General features: G+C 42.8%; 3 protein-coding genes across 8 annotated transcripts; 2 read left to right on the forward strand and 1 right to left on the reverse strand.

Annotated features, from left to right (window-relative positions):
- Positions 1-325: 325 nt before the first annotated feature.
- On the forward strand, positions 326-8468 carry dpp3 (dipeptidyl-peptidase 3). Of its 3 annotated transcripts, none has more exons than XM_086098305.1 (19): positions 326-390; positions 1130-1295; positions 1416-1560; positions 1661-1750; positions 2045-2182; positions 2283-2357; positions 3069-3157; positions 3254-3386; positions 3468-3598; positions 3683-3741; positions 3819-4013; positions 4104-4216; positions 4291-4383; positions 4922-4984; positions 5231-5355; positions 5437-5557; positions 5739-5918; positions 6628-6790; positions 6890-8468. In XM_086098305.1, exons 2-19 carry the CDS (start codon positions 1171-1173, stop codon positions 7027-7029), a joined length of 2178 nt encoding a protein of 725 aa, XP_085954431.1. In that variant the 5' UTR covers positions 326-390; positions 1130-1170; the 3' UTR covers positions 7030-8468. The 3 variants fall into 3 exon arrangements, with proteins under 3 accessions (XP_085954431.1, XP_085954430.1, XP_085954429.1); XM_086098304.1 differs by having other exon boundaries at positions 3069-3131; positions 3213-3386; XM_086098303.1 differs by having other exon boundaries at positions 3069-3386.
- LOC147160582 (ras and Rab interactor 1-like) lies at positions 8461-13003 on the reverse strand. The gene is made up of 7 exons (XM_086098310.1): positions 12626-13003; positions 12387-12457; positions 11987-12190; positions 11782-11896; positions 11397-11469; positions 11167-11258; positions 8461-9849 (listed from the first exon to the last, which is right to left on the reverse strand). Exons 3-7 carry the CDS (start codon positions 12188-12190, stop codon positions 8831-8833), a joined length of 1503 nt encoding a protein of 500 aa, XP_085954436.1. The 5' UTR covers positions 12387-12457; positions 12626-13003; the 3' UTR covers positions 8461-8830.
- Positions 13004-13167: 164 nt separating this feature from the next.
- Positions 13168-20594, forward strand: rbm14a (RNA binding motif protein 14a). Of its 4 annotated transcripts, none has more exons than XR_015097342.1 (9): positions 13168-13269; positions 14107-14286; positions 14656-14840; positions 15070-15231; positions 15329-15438; positions 15836-16114; positions 16197-16456; positions 17213-20010; positions 20125-20594. XR_015097342.1 is itself a non-coding variant. In XM_086097817.1 (9 exons), exons 2-9 carry the CDS (start codon positions 14126-14128, stop codon positions 19869-19871), a joined length of 1539 nt encoding a protein of 512 aa, XP_085953943.1. In that variant the 5' UTR covers positions 13168-13269; positions 14107-14125; the 3' UTR covers positions 19872-20594. The 4 variants fall into 4 exon arrangements, 2 of the variants coding, with proteins under 2 accessions (XP_085953943.1, XP_085953942.1); XR_015097343.1 differs by having other exon boundaries at positions 17213-18096; positions 19868-20594; XM_086097817.1 differs by having other exon boundaries at positions 17213-17590; positions 19868-20594.
- The last annotated feature ends 90 nt before the right edge of the window (positions 20595-20684 follow it).

A 20684-nucleotide genomic window follows, 5' to 3' on the forward strand; every position in this document is an offset into this window, starting at 1 on the left:
CTGATATTTGTTGCGAGAAGGCCGATATTTCCAGTTTGTGATTGGTCCTTTTCCCCTGTCACGAGCTGTGATAGGTTAAGAGATGGGACATGCTAATAATACAAATGTTCATAATAATCTATTATGGCTGTGATTTTAATTTTGAATTGGGGTTGTGCTAAGGTTTAATACTTAGTGTACATTTAATCACCAACGTTTTACTGCAAACTGTTTAAATACACAGTATATTGAAAAGGGGACCGTAATAGCATTCCGTGATTGGTCCTTTTTATCGCCGATCACAATGTACGAGCTGTGATAGGCCAAGGGGCGGGAATCGAGATATATTCAGGAAGTGTGCAGCGTGAGATTGCACTTTGACATGAGCCGGAGCTGTCGAGATTAAACAAGGTAACACGCCGTTGCTGTCGATAATTCACCATTAACTGTCCACAGGAAATAATTCAATATACATCCTAGTTTTACGAGTTAATAAATAGAGGTTGTGATTTAATTTCCAGTTTGTAAGTCGTGGTTCTATGTTAAAAAGCAGAAGAAGCGCACAATTAAACGACAATACAATGAATGCTAGTTTTACGATGTTTGCTTTGGCAGCTGGCGATTAATCCTCCTTCCAGTATACGACTACACCAAATGCTTAACACTTAATATTACATTTTTGGGGCAACGTCGAAGGAAATTTGTACACGCGTCAATTAGATGCTTTGAGTTTCGAGGCAGGGTTTCCCCCCCTCAGTGTCAAATAAAAATGAAAGAAAAAGTAAAGACTCCTTTCTCCCTTCCTCTGGTCTTTTGCGCCTGTTTATCTTTGTTTTCTATACTCGTAGCTAACCATTATTTATGCTGTAGCACACAATGAAGCTATAACCATGCATTGAATTAGAATGAATGGAAACTCGTTTGTGTTGCTGATGAGTGGGGATAAATTGTAACTTGAACATATAGTTTTTAGAAAGTGCTCCTGCTAAAACTTTCACTGCACTCATCTGTTTAGAAGCAGTATAATGGATAAAGATTAGTGTTTGAGTATGCTGTACACGCTGTTCTTTGATGATGCCATACAGACCAATCATTTCTATAATTCCAGAAAAAAAGAAACAACAATCACCTTTTCTTTTCCCACTTTCAGATTTAAGATACTTCTCATCGGTGACAACCTCACACTTAAAGATGGTGGACTCTCAGTACTTCCTCCCAAATGACATCGGCATCTCCGCTCTCGATTGCGGCGAGGCTTTTCGCTTGCTCTCCCCGCAGGAGAAGATGTACGCCCACTACCTGTCACGCGCTTCTTGGTATGTCTGACCTCGCAGAGTCGATGTCCTCTTGGGCCAGGGGGAGTCGCTGATGTGTAGATTACATGCTTATGCAGTACATTTGCGGGGGTTAGGGACTAAGCGGTCCTCCTGTCTTAGGTATGGAGGCCTCGCTGTGCTCCTGCAAACCTCCCCGGAGTCGCCTGTCATCTTCGTCCTTCTGCAGAGGATCTTCCGAAAGCAGTCACCTGCGCAGCTGGAAGCTGTAGCAACAGCAGTCGGACTGAGCTCAGAGGAGTACCAAGTACGTCCTTTCTTTTTTTGGTGGGGTGGGTTGATTGCTGTTTCAGTGCACATTTTCGTTAAGCTTTAAGCGCCGCTTTTTGTGTCCTGTTTGTTTTCAGGCCTTCTTGGTGTATGCAGGCGGCCTCTACGCCAATATGGGAAACTACAAGTCTTTCGGAGACTCCAAGTTTGTCCCAAATTTGCCAAAGGTATACCTTTAGTATTTGTGCCTCTGTCAACAATGTCAAAAACAGATTACACATCACATAAAACATATAATGTTAATACTTTGTAATATTGAAAATCCAGCCAATGGCGGGCCAGTCCATGGAGGTGGCACTTCGATAGAAAAGCGAGAGGTTTAATCCATGCTGCCTGAGTGTGAATTGATGATTTTAATCTAAAAAGCAATGCGTAGTGGAACTGATGACTAACACTGTGCTGTTTTGTTATTGTGATCTATTTGAATGTATTTCTCAGCATATTTGGTTCTGCCTACACAGGACAAGCTGGATGCTCTAGTGAGGGCCAGTCAGGCGTTTCAGGAGGACCCCACTGAGATGGGCGCTCTATGGGACAGTTGCTCATGTCTCATCTACTCCCTGAAGGACAAACAGAAACAACTGGGCCTTGGTGACAAGGTGGGAATTTGTCACCATTAAAATATAGACTTACTGGAAAAAAAAAATTGTTAGGGTTGTTGTGAGTCATACAGTCTTGTCATGCTCTGCTTTTCTTCAGGGAATTACCACCTACTTCTCAGGAAACTGCTGTCTGGAAGATGCTGAGCTGGCGCAGAAGTTCCTTGACTCGAAGGTAGGGCTGGTTATTGATTCTAATTCGATTTCGATTCACAACAGTTCAGTTTGATTCAATTTACATTTTTCCTGATTTGATTCACTTCTGTTCAATCCAATCCGATATTGATTAATTATGTAACATGAATTCTTCTTACATGATAAAAACTCCACAAATATGTGCCAATGTAAATTTTGTGGAGGCAGTAACTGGTCAAATGATTTACTTTATTAATGAAGTATCACGTGTTATAATCAGTTAAGTGTTACACAAACATTGACATCAGCAAGGAAGAGATGAAAATATTTTTCATAATTCTAATTTAATAATTGTAAATATAAACTTAAAATATTCAGAAGTGTCTTAAAGTTCAAAAAATCATGTCTTTCTTCACTTTAAGAAAATACTTTTAAATTCATGTGAACAATAAATTTCAAGAAAATAGTAAGATTTAAAAAATCAGCCTTTAAAATATTTTCTTAAGAATTTATGAGAAAAAAATGGTTTTATGAATCGATATTGGGCTTAAAAAGGAAAATCGATATAGATTATTCTATGTTTTTATTATTAGCATTCTTTTTTTTAAACCCAGCCTTACTCGAAGGTAAGCCTGAAAAAAGAAACGGCCAAATTAATGCAGCAAATATTTGATGGACTGGAACGGCCCAACTTGTCCGAATCCATCGCGTTTTCTCTCAAATATGCTTAAGTGTCTCTTGTGTTCTTCAGAAACTGTCCGCTTACAACACCCGACTGTTTAAAAGGGAGAACGGCCAGAAAACCTGCTACGAGGTGCGCTTGGCCTCCGCTGTGAAGAAAGATCAGTCGTCAACCGGAATAACTGCGATAGCATCAATGTGTGATGTTAACAAGGTACACGCAGGACATTGTATTAACGCACACGACCGCTGCACAGATTGCACCGTGGACGGCGAGTGTGAATCCTGCTGCGGGTGCTTTGACTTTGAGGACAAAGAGTTCTCGGTGAAAAGGGGGGACTACGCTCCACTCATGGAGAGGGTCTGCCATTATCTTCAGAAGGCGCAGGTGAGCGAGCGAGCGAAATGGCTGCTTTTCGAAACCGTTCATCCTGATTTGAAATTGGCTGTCGTTTGAAACGGAACGCAGGCCCACGGTGCCAACGAGAACCAGAAGAAGATGCTGGAGGAGTACAGGCAGAGCTTCACCTTGGGCTCGGTGGACGCTCACAAGGAGGGCTCGCGTTTCTGGATCAAAGACAAGGGACCAATTGTGGAGAGGTCAGGCCACTTAAACCAAAGCAACAGAACTACTTTTTTTTTTTTCTGGTTCTGATAATAATCTGTGGAACCCCCTCCTCTCAGCTACATCGGCTTTATTGAAAGCTACAGGGACCCCTTTGGTTCCAGAGGAGAGTTTGAAGGTAATTTGCCGATCGCATTTCTGTTTTTGTTCCATTCTTCTCCTGAGCAACCTCCTCGTGCTGTCTGTCCACTTTAGGTTTCGTGGCAGTCGTAAACAAGGCGATGAGCGAGCGCTTCGCCAAACTCGTAAACTCGGCTGAAGTTCTGCTCCCCGAGCTTCCCTGGCCGAGGGAATTTGAGAAAGACACGTTCCTTAAACCGGACTTCACTTCCCTCGACGTTCTCACTTTCGCCGGCAGCGGCATTCCAGCTGGCATCAACATTCCCAACTGTACGTTTGCTAACATGCAAGGATTTATATATATACATATATATTTGTTTATATTATTGCACTAAACCACGTGTGTGCTTCTCGAACCAGATGACGACATCAGACAGTCGGAGGGCTTTAAAAATGTCTCCCTAGGAAACGTGCTGGCTGTGGCTTACTCTACGAACAAAGAAAAACTCACATTCTTGGAGGAAGACGACAAGGTGAGGTGGCCACACACTCACAACACACTCTTATCCTGTTCTCCAATTTGTATGTGTGTGTTCGTTTGCACCAGGATTTCTTTGTCAAGTGGAAGAGTCCGTCATTTGAGGTGCAAGTCGGCCTCCATGAACTGTTGGGCCACGGAAGCGGCAAGTTGTTCGTCCAGGTTTGTCAATAAGACCATTTTTGTATTTTTAGCTGGAATCCTCACATCGCCAAAACATTACATTTCAGAACGTGCAGTATTTCCTATACTGCTGCGCACCATCAACACAACAGCTCTCTCCACATCATGTGGATTCACAAAAATCGTTTGCTCCAATTGTTCATTGATTGACGCTGTTATTGATTGGAATGCCGCAAGCACACTTTGTAGCTGCCAATCAGTTTGAAGACTGACTGTGCAATATGCTAACAAGTGGTTATGTCATATTCTCAAACTTCATGTCCAAAAATCATGAGTGGTGCAGTACAAAAAAATGATGTGCTGACTCATCGAAAAACAATTTTTACTTGTCATTTCCAATCTTGTTGAGATAAAATGCTGCGAGGCTCCCGCAGGGTAAGGAAGAATTTAAGACCACCTGGGAACTGACTAATAGTGCAGATTTGTGAAAATACATGAAATTGATTATTTTCTGTGATTGAAATGTAAATGAGGTCATTGTCCATTTGACTGTATGGATGTTTGGCTCCCTCTATAGGACAACAAGGGCAAGTTCAACTTTGAACAGAGCAAAGTGATCAACCCAGAAACTGGCGAGCTGGTGAGTCTTCAATCGGGCCGCTTTCAAATGTGTATATAAATCCAACATGTATCAGATATCTGTGTTACTTGAAATGTATATCGGAATGCACTTAAAAAAAAACAACATAAAAATCTGAAGTGGACCTGTCGTGTAAATCCAGCCTGTATGTGTCATACATGCTGCAATTTGTACACAAATTAACCCTAAGTGCAGAGTTGCAGTTCATCTTGGCATTTGTGTGTGTGTGTGTGTGTGTTTTTCAAGGTTTCCAGTTGGTACCAGGACAGCGAGACTTGGGACAGTAAATTCTCCACCCTGGCCTCCTCATACGAAGAATGCAGGGCCGAGTGTGTGGGACTCTACCTGTCGCTCAACAAGGACGTACTCAGGTGTGCGTTGTGATTGTCAATGTTTTTATTAATCCTAAAGAAGCCGTTTTAATTTTATCCGCTGCTGTTTTGGTGCTGCAGTATTTTTGGTCATGAGGGCCAGGACGCTGAGGATTTGGTCTACGTGAACTGGCTAAGCATGGTGCGAGGCGGACTGCTGGGCCTGGAGTTTTACACACCTGAGAGCAAGAGCTGGAGACAGGTGAACTGGCAATGAACTTTGTCGTCCTGTAACATGTTAGCGAGAGCCATTGGTGGAAATGGCGTCCACTTCAGTTGTACACTACTAAGTTCATTTCACAATGCGAAAGTTGATATTGTTGTTCACAATTGAGGATTATTGTTGTATGTCGTTAACTTGAAACATGGCTATCTTGTTCCAGGCTCACATGCAGGCACGTTTTGTGATCCTGCGCGTGTTACTTGAGGCTGGCAAGGGTCTGGTAGGCCTGAAGGAGGTCACGGGAGCCGACGGCAAGCCCGACGCTCTCGTCACGCTCGACAGAAGCAAGATCCGCACCGTCGGCAAGGACGCCATCCACAAGTTCCTTTGTAAACTGCAGGTATTATTTTCAGGCGATGGGGATTAAGAATGCGCATTTGCATTGAAGCCTTACTCTAAACAGAGTCTATGTGGTCTCACCCTAAACAGAGTAAATAAATAAATAAAAAGTCACTCAAGGCAGGAACAAGCACACAACCTTTTTGCTAAAAGCGAACAGTATGAGTGGCATAGCTCAGGTGATAGTGACAGTTTCCCAAGCTGAAGGTCGTGATTTCATTTCTCAATGCTTGTGTAACTTTTTTCTTTCAATAAACTACACAGTAAGTTTTACTCTAAAAATAGTCTATTTGGTCCCACCTTAAACAGAGTAAAATTTACACTTGCAAGCGAATAAAATATTTTGTGTATGAGAGAATGTTTTGGTTTCCTTTTGGATACCGGCAAACAGTAGAAATGGTAGAGTGGCCGTTTCCCAAGCTAAAGGTCGTGAGTTTGTTCCTCAACACTTGTGTAACTTGTGTAAACATTTCCTCTAAAATTAATAGAATTTCTGAGTGAAAAATTTTTTACTAGGTTTTTGTCATCTGATAGTCCAATCCTATTTTACTGTCTTCCAATTGTAAATTTTACTCAATTTAGAGTGGGACCAAATAGACTCTGTTTAGAGTAAAATGTACTCTACAAAATTTACTGTGTAGGCATGTTTTTTAAATTTGTTCAGTCACATCTAGCAAGCATGCTTTTAATGTGCATCCTCCATCTTGCAGGTCTTCAAGTCGACAGCGGATGTGGACAAAGCCCGGGACCTCTATGAGGGCTACTCCACCGTGAGCAAGAGCGGCGCGCACAACTTCCTGCGCCTTCGTGAGACGGTGCTGCTGCGGAAAGAGGATCGGAAGATGTTTGTCCAAGCCAACACCAGAATCACTGGTATGTTCTCACCTGCAGCATAGGACCGCCGTTTAAAAAAAAAAAAAAAAAAAAAAAAAGAACCCCCTGACTACGTTTTCTTACTTTGTGCTTTCCTAGAGGACAGTGTCGAACTGGTTGAGTACGAAGGCAGCGCCTCAGGCTTGATTCAATCCTTCATCGAGCGATTCCAAGACAACGACAAACTGGAGGCCGACCTCTTAGAATTGAGCAGATTGGATTCTTCCTGTTGGTGTTGATGGTTTTTGAGGCTTTATAGGCGACGTTCACACTGCAGGTAAATGTGACGCAGATCAGATTTTTTTGCACCAAACGACTGAACGGCTCAAATCCATTTTTTTTTTCATATCCGACCCGGGTCACTTTCATATGTGGTCCTACATATCAGATTTTTTGCAATGCCACCTCAGTCTATATCGTATATATCCGACCTCTACTCATTACGCGCGGCAATGACGTAACATCGTTAGGAGAGGCTGTAGCGAGGAGTGACGGGATTCGAAGGCGGCATGTTAAACAACAGAGCCAAGTGCTGGTGATTTATTGAAATCAGTTTTCCTTGTCCTCAACTCTTCACTTTTAACATGCAACAGCTCGGAAAAAAACAAGGAGCTCAAAAAGGCTCCCTTCATTTTTACAAAATATTATTTCTACCTCCTCACGCGTCATTCCTCTGTGGATATGAGATGGTTAAAATATTAGCCCCGATGACGGACTTATAAGAGTCCGTGGCCCTGACATGCTGGACCATACGTATATTCTTCTGCAAACACAACGTTGTGAGTGACGTCGTATCGTCTTCTGTGTAAGCGGGTTACTTTGCGGACGCATAATGTTCACACAGCAGACTGAGGTCGCATTTAATATGTAATTTGAACGCTTACTCAAAAAAATCAAATTTCACCCAAAAATCGGAATTGAGCATGAAGACCTGCAGTGTGAACGTAGCCTTAGATCATGTCCTACAGGTTTTGGATGTTCCTCTTCTCAAACACAGCTGAAGCTCATCAGCAAGCTTTGCATAAGCTTGACAACGATCCTGTTGATTGGAACAGGTGCGTTGGAGCAGGGAAACATCCAAAACCTGCAGGACACTGGCCCTCCAGGACCGAGCTTGGACACTCATGCCTTAGATCACGTGTGTCAAGATCCGGTCCTCGAGGGCCTGAGTCCTGCATGTTTTTGAGGTTTCTCTACTCTCAACACGCCTGAGCCAATGATCAGGATAATTATCAGGCTCCTGCAGAGCTTGCTGATAAGCTCAAATATGAATCAGCTGTGTTGAACGTGGGAAACCTCTAAAACAAGCAGGACTCAGGCACTCGAGGACCGGACTTTGACACCACTGCCTTAGATAGTCACAAAACTAGAACAGATCTACTGTAGACAGAACCTCAGTACTGGTCCAGAGTTGGCATTATACACAAAACCTGTATTTCACATAGCTGACACGTACTGTATTCTATTTGCTGGCATACAACAAAACATGAAGTCATGATGGTCAAAAACATGCTTTGATCTGTCTTTGTTAATTTGACATGTTTAGACTATTAAAACACTGCCATCGCTTCTTCAAAACAATGAAATGTTTTTTTTTGTCATTATCACATGATGGTATTAACAAAACTTCTGAAACGGAAAATGTAATCTGCAAAAATAAAACATTTGATAAAACGTGTTTTTATTTAAAACAATTATTTTAAATTACAGTACCCCATTTAACATTCAATGCATTTATTAATACTTTTAAAACACTACTTTATAAACTGTTTACAAAATTGTATGGTGAGATTTTATTTGTACATATTATATTTTATACATTATATAATGAAACTCAAGACCTCAGAATTGTGAGGCAGACACTAGGCTGCCAAAAATGTGGATTATCCTGCATAAAGCAAAATACAAGCGTAGTCTTTGCATACAATAAAAAAAAAATCATTTTAGTAGCAAGTTTGCAAACTTGTACTTTAAATATTTAGTTGAATATTTTTAATACAAAGGTGGACCGTTGAATACTCTTAGCATTTATAATTTGTCTTAAATAGCTAATTTACTAAGAAGCTGTGACATCTCTGCCTCCCCCTCAAGGCTACTAAACGAACTGCAGCTATCTGTGTCATCCAGAGAGACCGATTCCATTTCTTTGTGTAATTCCTCCACTCCGTTATCCTCGTGTACTCCCTCTTCCGTCTCCGGTGTTTGACTGGCTTCTACCAGCTGAGTCAAGGAAGGGGAGAAGAAGGGCGACAGAGAGAAGGGCACCTTGGGGGAGGAAGATGGGGACTGATAGGGTGAAGTGGAGAGGGGAGCCCTGGGCGAAAGAGATGGGAATTGATATTGTGAGGGAGTGGGCGACGAAGTGGAGGGAGGGTTGTGAGACAGTTTGGGAGGAAGTGGTGGAACGGATTCAGCTGCATAAGGAGAGAGTGAGGGAGAGCCGGAGGATGTGGTGGCTAATGATGGCTGCATGTAGTCTGCGTCATCCGGTGGATGCTCCACCAATGATGGGAGTTTGGCCTCCACTTTTGCAGATGAGGGGTGAACAACTTGTGACGACTGGCCGCCCTGGGATGCAAGTGTAGTCAAGTTTTGGACTTTACGTTTTCCTCTAATTTTGGGCATAAGAGGAGGCGGGGGCGGCGGAGCGAGCGGAGGCAACATCAGGGTGGACGTCTCGGTGGACACCCGCACCTTGAAGCTGCGTTTCATCAGGCGCCGCTTGGACAGGAAGCTGTCAGACTGCAGGAAAAGAGGGTTGATGAAACACAGCGCCCCCAGACCAGAGCCGCAGTCCAGCTCTCTGGGGCTGCGTGTCTCGATGGGACAAAACTCGCGGAACAGGACAGAAGTCGGGTCAGATTTTTGATCACATTCGGCGGTCGTCGTCTGCTTGTCCGAGTCGGGTGGTGTAGCAGAATCAGGCGGAGCTGAAGTGGGTGGTTGCGGGGTAGCATCAGGTGGGGCTGAGACTGAAGAGTCTGGTGTCTTCTCCTTGTTCGTCTGAGTCTTCGGGGTTTCCCGTGGTCCCCGGACGTTGAGGTGTGAGCTCCAGAATTCTAGTGAAGAAATTGATAGATGTTAATTCACAGAAATGTCCACCAATTTTCATGTTGAATCATGAAAGTGGTTAATGAAACATTTTCAGGCCCATGGAATTTGTCTTCAAAATGGCTGCTTCAAAACAAAATGGCTGTTGTTCATTATGAAGCATGGGTTCTTAAGACTTTTTCATGCATCCTGATATCCGCCAGAATTCACATCAATTTGAGGAACAGTTGTGAGGGGTTTTTTTCCCCTCTAACTTTCCTGGCCCCATGTTGATCGGTGAAACAGCTACCATTGGAAAAGTTTGTTCCCCCATTTCCAGGCCCCTTTTTCATGGAGTTTGCTCCCAAAATGACTAATTCAGAACAAAATGGCTGTCTTCCTGTTAAATTTGGACCATGGGTCCTTGAGACTTTTTCATGCATCCGGTTATGATCGACATATGTCGATTGGCAAAACCAGTACAATGGGGGTTTTTTTGTTTGTTTTTTTGTTTGTTTTACTTACCAGGCCCCCTTTTCATGGAGTTTGCTCCAAAATAACTACTTCAAAACAAAATGGCTGACTTTCTGTTCAATGTGGTGCTTGGGTCCTTGAGACAATTTTATACATCCTGTTATGATAGGTAATATGTCCACCCAGTAGCATGTTGATCATTAAAACAGGTGACTTTTTTGTGTGTGCATACTTTCCATGGGGCACATTTGAATGGGTTTTGGTTAGTGTTGGGGACCCCCAAAATACATACATTTTCACCAGGCGACACGACTATATTTACACTCTAAAATTAGTTGGGTCAAAAAGGGACGGACTCAACTTTTTGGGTTGTTCAATTAACCAAGTTGGGTCAAATTAATGACCCACTAAACAACCCCAAAATGGGTTGCTTTGTGGGTTATTAATTAAATTTTACCCAACATTTTGGGTTAAATAACTCAAATTTGGGCCGGTTCATTTTTGACCTAATTCAATAGGGATATTCAATTTACCCAAAACCCCACAAAACAACCCAACAAATTAGGTTGATTGGTGGGTTATTTCATTTGACCCAATATTTCGGATTAAATTACGCAAAAAGTTGGGTCAGTTCATTTTTTTACCTAATTCAATTGGGTTATTCAATTTACCCAAAAAGTTGGGTCAAACGAATAACCCACAAAACAACCCCAAAAATTACATTGCTATGTGGATTATTAATCTTTTTATTTACTCAAAAAATTGAGTTGGTCCATTTTTGACACAATTTCGGTTATTTTTGACCCAACCGTTTTTAGAGTGCAATTTACAAATCTCTATCTATTAAATCTTTTTTTTTTTAAGAAACTAACCTATTCCCATGTGAGAGATGGACTCCAGCTCTTTGTGTGAGGTTGCTTTAGCGATGGCCTCAGGAAGCTCCAGAGGAAATGGTAATACGTCTCTGTTAAAAAAATAAATAAATAAATAAAAGTAAAATGAGTCAATATCAACTATTTTAAAATAAAAATCTACACCGTACATTGTTGGCCATATAACAACAGCACACATAGAATGGTAGAATGAGTAAAATGATATTTACCTGCTGACACAATAAAACGAAACGAGTCTGGGAAGGTCTGGAAAGCTGATCGCTGACGTCTCCAGAGACAGAGCTGAGATTGACAAGTGAATTGTGGTCAACATCTCAAGTGCACTATGTGATGGACGAGGCCCCAAAAGTAATTCAATTCTGACTAAATGGGCCCCAAAAGAAACTACAGACCCGGAACACTTTTTGTTGCCCTGCACTGCTAACGCTAATGAATAGCATCAGTATTGTGGTGTTATCATAACCCTTAAATTATCGGATACTGACTAGTTCTATTGTTTACAATATTTGTTTTGGGGAATAATAACTAAGAAGTCAAACAGCATCGTGGAGTGGATTGTGTCAAATTATGTCATTTTTAATTGTCAAACCTTACTTAAATGTTCCTCCCTGATGCCAAACTGTTGCACGAAGTACGGCACGCTGTCATCCACCAGGCGCACGCACAGCACCTTTCTCTGGGACGTGCGAGAGTTTCGCACCAGGAATGTCTGCAAGGCAACACATATGACCGGACTGTCCAGTGCAGAAAGAGAGGCTAAAAATGCCAAACAAGGGGCTGGTTTTTGTGAGCGTCTGACCCCAGGAGGCTCCCTCTGCAGAATGTGCAGTGCGGTGGCAGGGTTGATTGACAACTGCAGCCAGACGGGCACCGTCAACAAGAGCCGGTCCAGGATGCTGACGCTCCTCAGAGACCCACCTCCTCGCTTGTGGCCCGTTAACTTGTGCTCTGACCCCTGTGTGGGCTCCGGGAAATCATACAGAGGTTCCTCTTGCTCTGCCATCTACAAAGTCAAATAAATCACATCCCCATATTGGGGTTTAACCTTCCTAGGTGAACTTAATTTGACTTTTGAATGCTCATGTCCAACTTTTCAATGTTTCAGTCTTGAATAAATTGAATCCATTGCAGTAAGTGTGGTTTATGCAAACTCAACTAGCACTAACACTGGCTTTTACAACAGGAAGCACTGCACACACCTTCGTGATAAATCCTGGACCGTGTTAGCAAGTTCAGACTTGGTTGAAGTGCAGACGGAACTTATGGGGAGCTGTGGAAATAAATGCAGAAAATGCATTGTACACACACGCAGGCACAATCCACAACAGCATAACAGTGTCATGCATTATGTAACATGAGTGAAGCATTCATACAATTCGTTTCAACATCATCATCTGAGGTAATATTCAAACTTCAAATACATCAGGAATGTTTTTACCTGGTTGCCCCTTGACACTTTTAAGTTGTTTTGGATAAAACAACATGCTCCTAATTATTATTAACATTAATTATTATTGTAAACTTCCAGGGAAAATAACACTGTGGCCTGTCTTAACGTGCTAAACGTCTTGAGTTGTCTTCTTTTCTTTTCCTTCTCTACCTCCTGCTGTTGCTTTTCCTCTTCATTTCCTTCTTCTTCGGTAGATCCTCCCCTTTCACCTGATATCACCTGGAAACATTCGTGGATTGGATTAACATCATTAACAAAAAATAACTAATTTTAATAATGAAATGCAGAGCGACAACACTAACGTACGCTACAGTTTAAATTATATCTAAAAGAAATGTCTCTTAAAAACATGTTGTCGTACGCCAGTTGTACGTGACGTCACTGCATTTCGTTGCCTAGTCAGCTAATAATATAGCGTTAACGTGTTTTTTTTAATTGTCTTACTGATACACGAGCTATTCAAGTAACGACACATTATCATGTGGTTTATTTGCATTTATTTATCTATTTGTAACCTTTTTTGAGAAACACTTTTTGACGGTCCTGGTTTGTAGCGAAAGTGCGCCCCCTGCCGCCCTAAAGAAACCCGAGCCGGATATACAATTTGAATTACAGCTCCGGGGACCGCGTTGGTAAGGACTGTGTCGGCTAAATGCTAAGCTAAAATGGTTGATATTCTCGATTTGTTCGTGTGAAATAACCGTACCGTGGAGCTTGCTCTCGTAAACCTGAGTTATTGTTTTACTTCTGTTGTTCAAATTAGGATAAAACACACGAAAGAAGCTCTAACGTTGCGCTATCGCTAGCAGATAAGCTATATTAGCTAGCGTTAGCCAGTTTCTACAAGATGTCGTTTCCAGCCGTCACGTAGTCGGATATACTTCATTCACGCTACTGCTTTTATAATATAGTTATACGGTTTGATACAAGTCAAGTTTATCAACATGCGTACCCAACCAACGCTGTATTTAGCCTTCGTTTGTGTCGGTGACGTGAAGTTAGCGAGTTTATTTGCTCAGCTAATTGCCTGTTAGCCCAAGTCAACTTGGTCGGATTAAACTTTGGCTCCCAATCTTTGTTTTGAAATAATTACACTTTGCAGTGATACACGTCATATTTGTAGTAGCCGAATGAAACCGACAGTCATCACCAGCTGTTCTAAAAAAGTGGTTCTCAAACTTGTTTTTTTATGCCAGGTATCACTAAAAAAAAACTCTCCAAGTACCACCATCAACTTGCTGGGGGGGGGGGGGTCCTCTACCTAAATAATGATATTAAAATTGTATTGCACAATAAAAAAAACATTAATTATTCATTAACAAATGTACCTCAAAACATAAGTATTAGTGAGGCTGGATGGTAGACTGTTTACTGACATTAGCAATGTGATCAACACAATATGCACCCCTGATCTAACTTATTAATCACCATTTCCACAATGATGACACAGGCGCCACATTCTCTTGCAGATGCCCGGTTGTTACAGAGATGAGTGGCGACAACGTCAAGTTGTTTGTGGGAAACCTTCCTCTCGATGCGACCCAAGACGAGATCAACAAGCTCTTTGCTCCCTACGGCGAGATCAACACCTGCTCCTTGCTCAGACAGTACGCCTTTGTTACCCTGAAGGGAGAGGGAGCCGCGGACAGGTATTATTACAGTGAAATATTCCTTCAAACACTAGATTTTTGAAGGAGATGTCCGTTTTCTACAGCTCTTAAGCCCCTATTACGGAGCGAATGTTGTTCTTTTCGTCAGGTTTTGTTCAAGGTTATAAAGACTTTCGCCAGACGTTTACAAAGAGTTTTTTTATGCCCACAAACAGTTTCTATTGTCACCATCAAATTTAGAACATGCTAAAAATGTCTTTGCGTCAAGCAAAACTGTTTGCAACTATTAGAAGAACTGTGATGTAACTGTTTGTATACAAATGGTAAAAAAAAAAGAAGTACATTTCCATATTATGTCGGGTTTAAATAAGCGATTAATACCATGGTTTCCAATTTTCTCCCCCACAGGGCTATACGGCATCTAGATGGCAAGGAGTACCGAGGCAGACCCCTTGTGGTGGAGGAGTCGCGCGCACGTCCCCCCAACTCCACCAAAGTGTTTGTGGGGAACCTGAGTGCGACGTGCTCTGCCGATGACCTGCACAGCCTCTTCTCCACCTTCGGGAGAGTTTTAGATTGTGACAAAGTCAAAGGTGACATCCACAATCACCCAAATGCAAAGAATACATGTTCTTTTGTGTAAATATGAAATGGATCAATTAGCATGTGCTTAAAAAAAAAAGTATACATAAATGTTAGGCTGGATTGTACACTGCAAAGTTCAAGTAACACAATCACATATGAAGGAAATAACCAAAAGAAAAATTATCACTCTTGGTCTGTTTATTTCTGATCACTAACAGCATTCTTTGTCTTCTACAGCCCGATTATGTTCAAATGTGGGCTATGCATTTGTGCATATGGAAAGGAAAGAGGAGGCCATGGCAGCTATCGACGCACTCAATGGGACCATTTTCAAGGGCCGTCAGCTGGCTGTCGAGCTCTCCAAAGCGCAACCTTTGGTCAACCAGCTTATGACGTCTGGTAATTCAGTTGCCGTGTTTTATGAACACATTTTTTTTATTCTATACAATGCTGGAAATCAAAACAACAATGTTTCCCGCTCCTTTCTTGCTTGCAGGTGGTAGAGAGGGTCTTCTTCCTCGGCCAGCTGGCTCCATGGAACATCACCAGAGTCACGCCGCTGTGCTCGCGGCAGCTGCAGCAGCTGCCGCCGGACTTCCGATACAAGTGTGTGAATATTAGGGATGAAAGGGTTCATCAATAAGCCATAGGAACATTTCAAATTGTCAATTTTTGCATTTGAAATGTTATTGTCAGGAAGCATAGTTCATGAACCCAGGCGTTATTTGTCAATGAAAAGTTTGTAAATCGTTTTATTGTACTTTGTTTTCACTTAACTCGTGTTGGTGCTTTTTGGCCAAAGAAAACAATTTTTTTTTTTGCCATACTGTACCATGATTAAACAAATAATCGGAACAATGACGTGTTTACCCTTGTTCAAAATGAGCAGCCATAACAAAAAACATTTATGTGCTATCTGTTTTCAAAAATGGTTGTGCAACATGTGAACAGCACTTAAAACAAGCCGTTTCCCGATTTGACATTTTCCCGTCTCCCTTTGCAGGTTCAACAAAGCGTCCATAACTCCTTCTACAACACCACATCCTTTGATCCCACCTATGCCGCCCTGAAAGGCATTACGAGTTCTAAAGGCGCTGATGGTGTCATATACGGCGCTCTTGCCAGCCAGGTGTATGGATCTGTCGCCGACCAGGTGTACCAGGACATGGCCAATCACACAGTCGCGCCCGCCGCCCCTGAGGAGTACGAGCCTCAGAGCACGCCTGATCCAACAACACTTTTCGAGGCCGCGAGAGCAAAGTTTTTCCAGGAGGGACAGAAGGTCTTTACTAACTACAGAACAGCACATCATGCGCATTTTTTGTGTTTTTAGTGTGCGACTTTTTTCTTCTTCTTTGGGTTAGGTTCTAGCCGAGCAGCAAGCAGGGAGAAAAACAACAGCAGCAACAAATACAACAACACCCACGACGACAAGCACGGGAAGTTCGGAAACGGAGCGGGACCGCAGCCCGATCAGAGGGAACCGGACACCCTTGCTTCCGGACCCGTCTCCCGGTTCCTTCACTCAGAATCGCAGCAAACGCCGAGCTCTTCTACCAACGCCGCCCGGGGTAGCCGAAGACTCTGCCACGGCAACTGCTGAAGGGACCGACCCTGTTGCCAGGTAAACAACCCTCTAGTGCTGTCACTATCGAATATTTTTAGAATCTTTTGAATATTCACTCGATTAATCGACTAATCAGATTCATTTTAATTTTGCATCAAAGAGTATTACAAAAGCATTTTTATTTATTTTTTGCCTGATTACTGTTTATTAACCGGTGATTGGTGGTTATTTCCTACTTCGTATTTGTTGAGTGATAAAAAAAAAAAGGCGATTGATGTTGAACTTTGTTACCGGTTAAGTCATTGTTTTCCCAAAGTAAAAAGAGATGTTTGAATATGTCTTATTTTGATTAAACACAAGAAGATAATCAGTCTTCTTTCATAATTGACTACATAAATTACTGTTCATATGCTGAAGTCAGAGGATTCGAACAATTTTAAATAAAAAAATGTCTCCAAACGATTACTCGTTTTATTCAAATAGTTGACGATTAATTTGATAATCGATTACTTGTCGATTAATCAATACATTTTGACAGCTCTACAACCGTCCAACCAAACTTCATGTATTACCGCCTACAAAATGGTCACATCAGAGCTGAAACCGTCGACCCAACTCCTTTTACTCATCAGCGCTTTCGCACTGCAAAATGGCATCACAAATGCAGATTATTGGACAAGTGGAATATGTTCTAGATTAAAACAAAAATATAAAAAAAAACAAAAAACAATGTCTCTCTAAAACAACAAAAATAAGGAAAAGTGGCATGTTTTACAGTCTGTCTGACGCATTCATCTTGAATTGTAACTGCAGGTCCTACACAGAATATTACCAGCAGATGCACCAGTACCAACAGTATCAACAACAGTACCAGCAACAGTACCAGTACCTCCAGTACGCCTACAACAATCCTCCTCCGCCCCCTCCTCCACCGGCCACCTCAGATTCCTCAAGCTCTGTCCCGCCGCCCCCCGGGACGTACACGACGCCACCGGCTTACTCGGCCTCCCAAGACTACGGACCCCCGGGCACCTACGAACCCCCCGCCAGTTACAACGCGTCGTCGCAGAGCTACTCCGGCAGCTACGACGCCTCGGCCGCCTACGATGCGTCGGGAGGCTACGGGGCGGCGGGAGCGTACGATACATCCGGAGCTTACGCAGCGGCGGGAAACTACTCCGCATCCACACCGTATGAGCAGACACCCGCACACGGGCAACCCACGCCCCAGCGCAATGATTACCCTTACAACACGCCAGAACCCCCTTACCGATAGTCAACCCCTCTCCACCCCCAACACACGCACATACACACACACTCAACACAATGCTGATCTGTGTGTGTGTGTGTGTGTGTGTGTGTGTGTGTGTGTGTGTGTACATGAGTACTTGGTTAAAGGCAGTTGAAGTCAAGGCAGGCAGCAAGGTTGTCGTTTGAAGCATTTTGACTAACGGCTTTGCCATCTGGCTGCAATTGACTCCACATGACAATGAATGCTATCCCCAAATTTAAAAAAAATACAATTGTGGAGTTGTGAAGAGGCACAGTTGGTTTGGTGAGGATGAAAGTCACTTTTTTTTGTTGCCTGGCGTTGAATCAGGGTTTTGTCTTCGCAGTTACGTAATCTCGCAGGCGCAAATGTGAGGCACAGATTCTGTCTGCGTTTCAACCCATGTTGACAGGAAACTAGGCAGTTTGTGAGTATGTTGTCTACACACACTTGATTTGAGAAGACACACTCAACCCGGTGTTGTTTTTGTTAATCCTCGCCCAAATGCGTCCCGTTCTGTGGAGGAGGTAGAATTGGCATTGTTCCAGCAGCATTTAACTAATAAAAGCCCAACCGTTTGAATGGCCCCATGCTGCTGGGATTTGGCAAAATTCAAGGATGATGACAAATTAGTTTCATTGTCAGGAGTAACTCCCACAATGTGTTGATGGGGCGGAGTTAGTTTGCGAACGGTGGCCATCTTGGTATCTCCGGAGCTCAGTCTATTCATGCAAAATTTTCTTTCCATTCTCACGTTTTATGTTGTGTAGTCCCAGCGTCAGGAGAAATTTTTTCTTCTTGAGTCAATATTTAAAGGGGAAGTCAATCAATTAAAAAAAACGATTATTATTATTTTTACAATACACTCAATACTATGTTCTATGCAGCTCCACTAGTCTAAATATTGTATTCTGGTTAATATTGCATTAGTGCAGGGGTGGCCAAGTTTGGTCCTCGAGAGCCACTGTCCAGTCTGTTTTTCCATGTTTCTCTCCACTAACACACCTGATTCATGCTGAGGATCGTTATCAGGCCTCTGCAAAGCTTACTGATGAGCTGATCATTGGATTCAGCTGCGCTGAAGGAGGGAGACATGGAAAACGGGCTGGATAGTGGCTCTCGAGGACCGAACTTGTCCAGCCCTGCGTTAGTGGAAGAAGAGTTAAGCAGCAAAATCCAACCGTTTTTATCCATTTTAGGGGCCGTTTGCCTTTTGATGTCGACTAAAGATGAAATCAATGTTGCTCAGGACTCTGGTAACAACCAATCACAGCGCAGCTTCAGAAAACAGGTGAGTTGTGATTGGTCGTTGCCTGAGCAACATTGATGTCATCTTCAATTGACAACAAGTGGCAAAATGGCCGCCCCCGAGATGGATAAAAACGGCTAGATTTTGCTTCATAACTCATATTCTACAAATGTAATATTAATCAGAATGTCATGTTTAGACTAGTGGGATCACATATAACATATTATTGTCAAGAAATGCTTAAAGTTGACTTCCACTTTAATCGATTCTGGATTTTTTCTCAGGCTGTAGATACGATTTTGTTGTTGTTTTGTATAGACAGTTCTTAAAGCCAGTAAGCTCAGTTTGGCCAATTGTGTTCCAGCAATCTAAAGTCACTCTTGCGAGTGTTGATTTCTTGGCTACTTTTCATACCTGATCTTTTTTCTTTCACGCTCATGTAAATACTTCTAGCCTTCCTTTTATAAACCAAACACGGTCAGCCAGCATTCGGTTCTACTGCAACATTGACAATTCAGAAATGTTAATTGGAGATTGGCGGGGGATAGATGGCGACTTGGTGGCCAAGTTTGTATCGAAGCAGGTGAACCACTGTAGTTGGCAAATGGATTTACATACATGGATAAAGATTGTGTCTCAATTGGTGTTTAGTTGTAGAACAGCGACGAAGAAAGCTGAGGACCCTTTGAATGGTTTCCCTTCAAATCTGAGCAGAACCATGCAAGAATCGATGAATTTTTGCTCCCTTTTTGCCCCCTGGAAAAAGCACACTGACACCTGACGTGTTTTCATGCCCTTTCACGTACAAGTAATCACAATCCACATATTCAGCTTCAGTCGTTGCTCATTCACGCCACAATATTCCAGCTTCTCCATGTAAACTTGTTAGTTGCATGCCATGTTGTTGCTGCTGCTCCAGCCACCTTCTTCCTCTTGCTGATTATTGCAGCTAGAGTGGGAGGGAGCCAAACTCTGAGCCCTTGCCCTGGACGTACGCCACGCGCCGCTCTAGCGCGGGATGGGGGAAAACAGCAGCCTTAGGCCCCCCCGAAAACCGCTGTGGACGATGGGGGGTGGCCCCCCCCGACTAAGGTAAACACTCAGACCACACACTCCTGCCCCGGCCACCCCGAGAGAAAAAAACACGCGTCACACAATTTGCAGACATTCTGACGCACATACGCCGACGTCCACATCTGTTTTCAGGAAACACCTGACCTCAATTTTCACCCATTTGGATTTTTTTTTTAAACAATTTTTATTTTACCCTCTGTCCACTTCCGCCAAAGTCATTTGAACACATTTTTGCCCTTGAAGACCTTACATGTGATCGTTGAAGATGGCGTCGAGCAAGCTGAGGGGTAGGTCACGTCACGTCGTTAGGATGGTCTTGGTTTTTTTTCCCCACCCCGCCAACACTGGCCACTTTAGGGTTAAGTGCCTTGCTTTGAAGGTCCTCCGATTCAGAGGCCGACATGAAGCTGGCGCAGGATCGGTTGCTGGTTCAAAGCTCGACTCACCCCCCCCCCACAATCCCCTCTCAATCTCCCACCACGACAATTTTCAATGCCACTCTCAACCTGTATGACAAGAATTTTCATTTTGTTTTAAATGACGTTTTGTCCGATGTTCTTTTGAAGTGTTTAATTATCAATAAATATCTTTAAAAAATTCCAGCAGTCTATCTTTACTTTGTTGATGCTTCTTTCTTTAATGCGTGACTTGCTAGCCGCCCCCCCCCCCCAAAAAAATTTAAAATAAAAAAA

This window comes from Leptonotus elevatus, chromosome 16 (assembly GCF_054856555.1).
Source record: "Leptonotus elevatus isolate MCC_2025b chromosome 16, RoL_Lele_1.0, whole genome shotgun sequence".
NCBI lineage: Eukaryota > Metazoa > Chordata > Actinopteri > Syngnathiformes > Syngnathidae > Leptonotus > Leptonotus elevatus.

Coding starts and splice junctions, on each gene's coding strand:
- dpp3 (XM_086098303.1), top strand. CDS start 1,171: ATGGTGGACTCTCAGTACTTCCTCCCAAATGACATCGGCATCTCCGCT. Junction 2,358..3,068: donor AGAAGTTCCTTGACTCGAAG/GTAGGGCTGGTT, acceptor TGTGTTCTTCAG/AAACTGTCCGCTTACAACAC. Junction 4,217..4,290: donor TCTTGGAGGAAGACGACAAG/GTGAGGTGGCCA, acceptor CGTTTGCACCAG/GATTTCTTTGTCAAGTGGAA.
- LOC147160582 (XM_086098310.1), bottom strand. CDS start 12,190: ATGGCAGAGCAAGAGGAACCTCTGTATGATTTCCCGGAGCCCACACAG. Junction 11,897..11,986: donor TGCAGAGGGAGCCTCCTGGG/GTCAGACGCTCA, acceptor GTTGCCTTGCAG/ACATTCCTGGTGCGAAACTC. Junction 11,470..11,781: donor CATCAGGGAGGAACATTTAA/GTAAGGTTTGAC, acceptor TGTCAATCTCAG/CTCTGTCTCTGGAGACGTCA.
- rbm14a (XM_086097816.1), top strand. CDS start 14,126: ATGAGTGGCGACAACGTCAAGTTGTTTGTGGGAAACCTTCCTCTCGAT. Junction 15,439..15,835: donor CCGCCGGACTTCCGATACAA/GTGTGTGAATAT, acceptor CTCCCTTTGCAG/GTTCAACAAAGCGTCCATAA. Junction 16,457..17,212: donor GGGACCGACCCTGTTGCCAG/GTAAACAACCCT, acceptor TTGTAACTGCAG/GTCCTACACAGAATATTACC.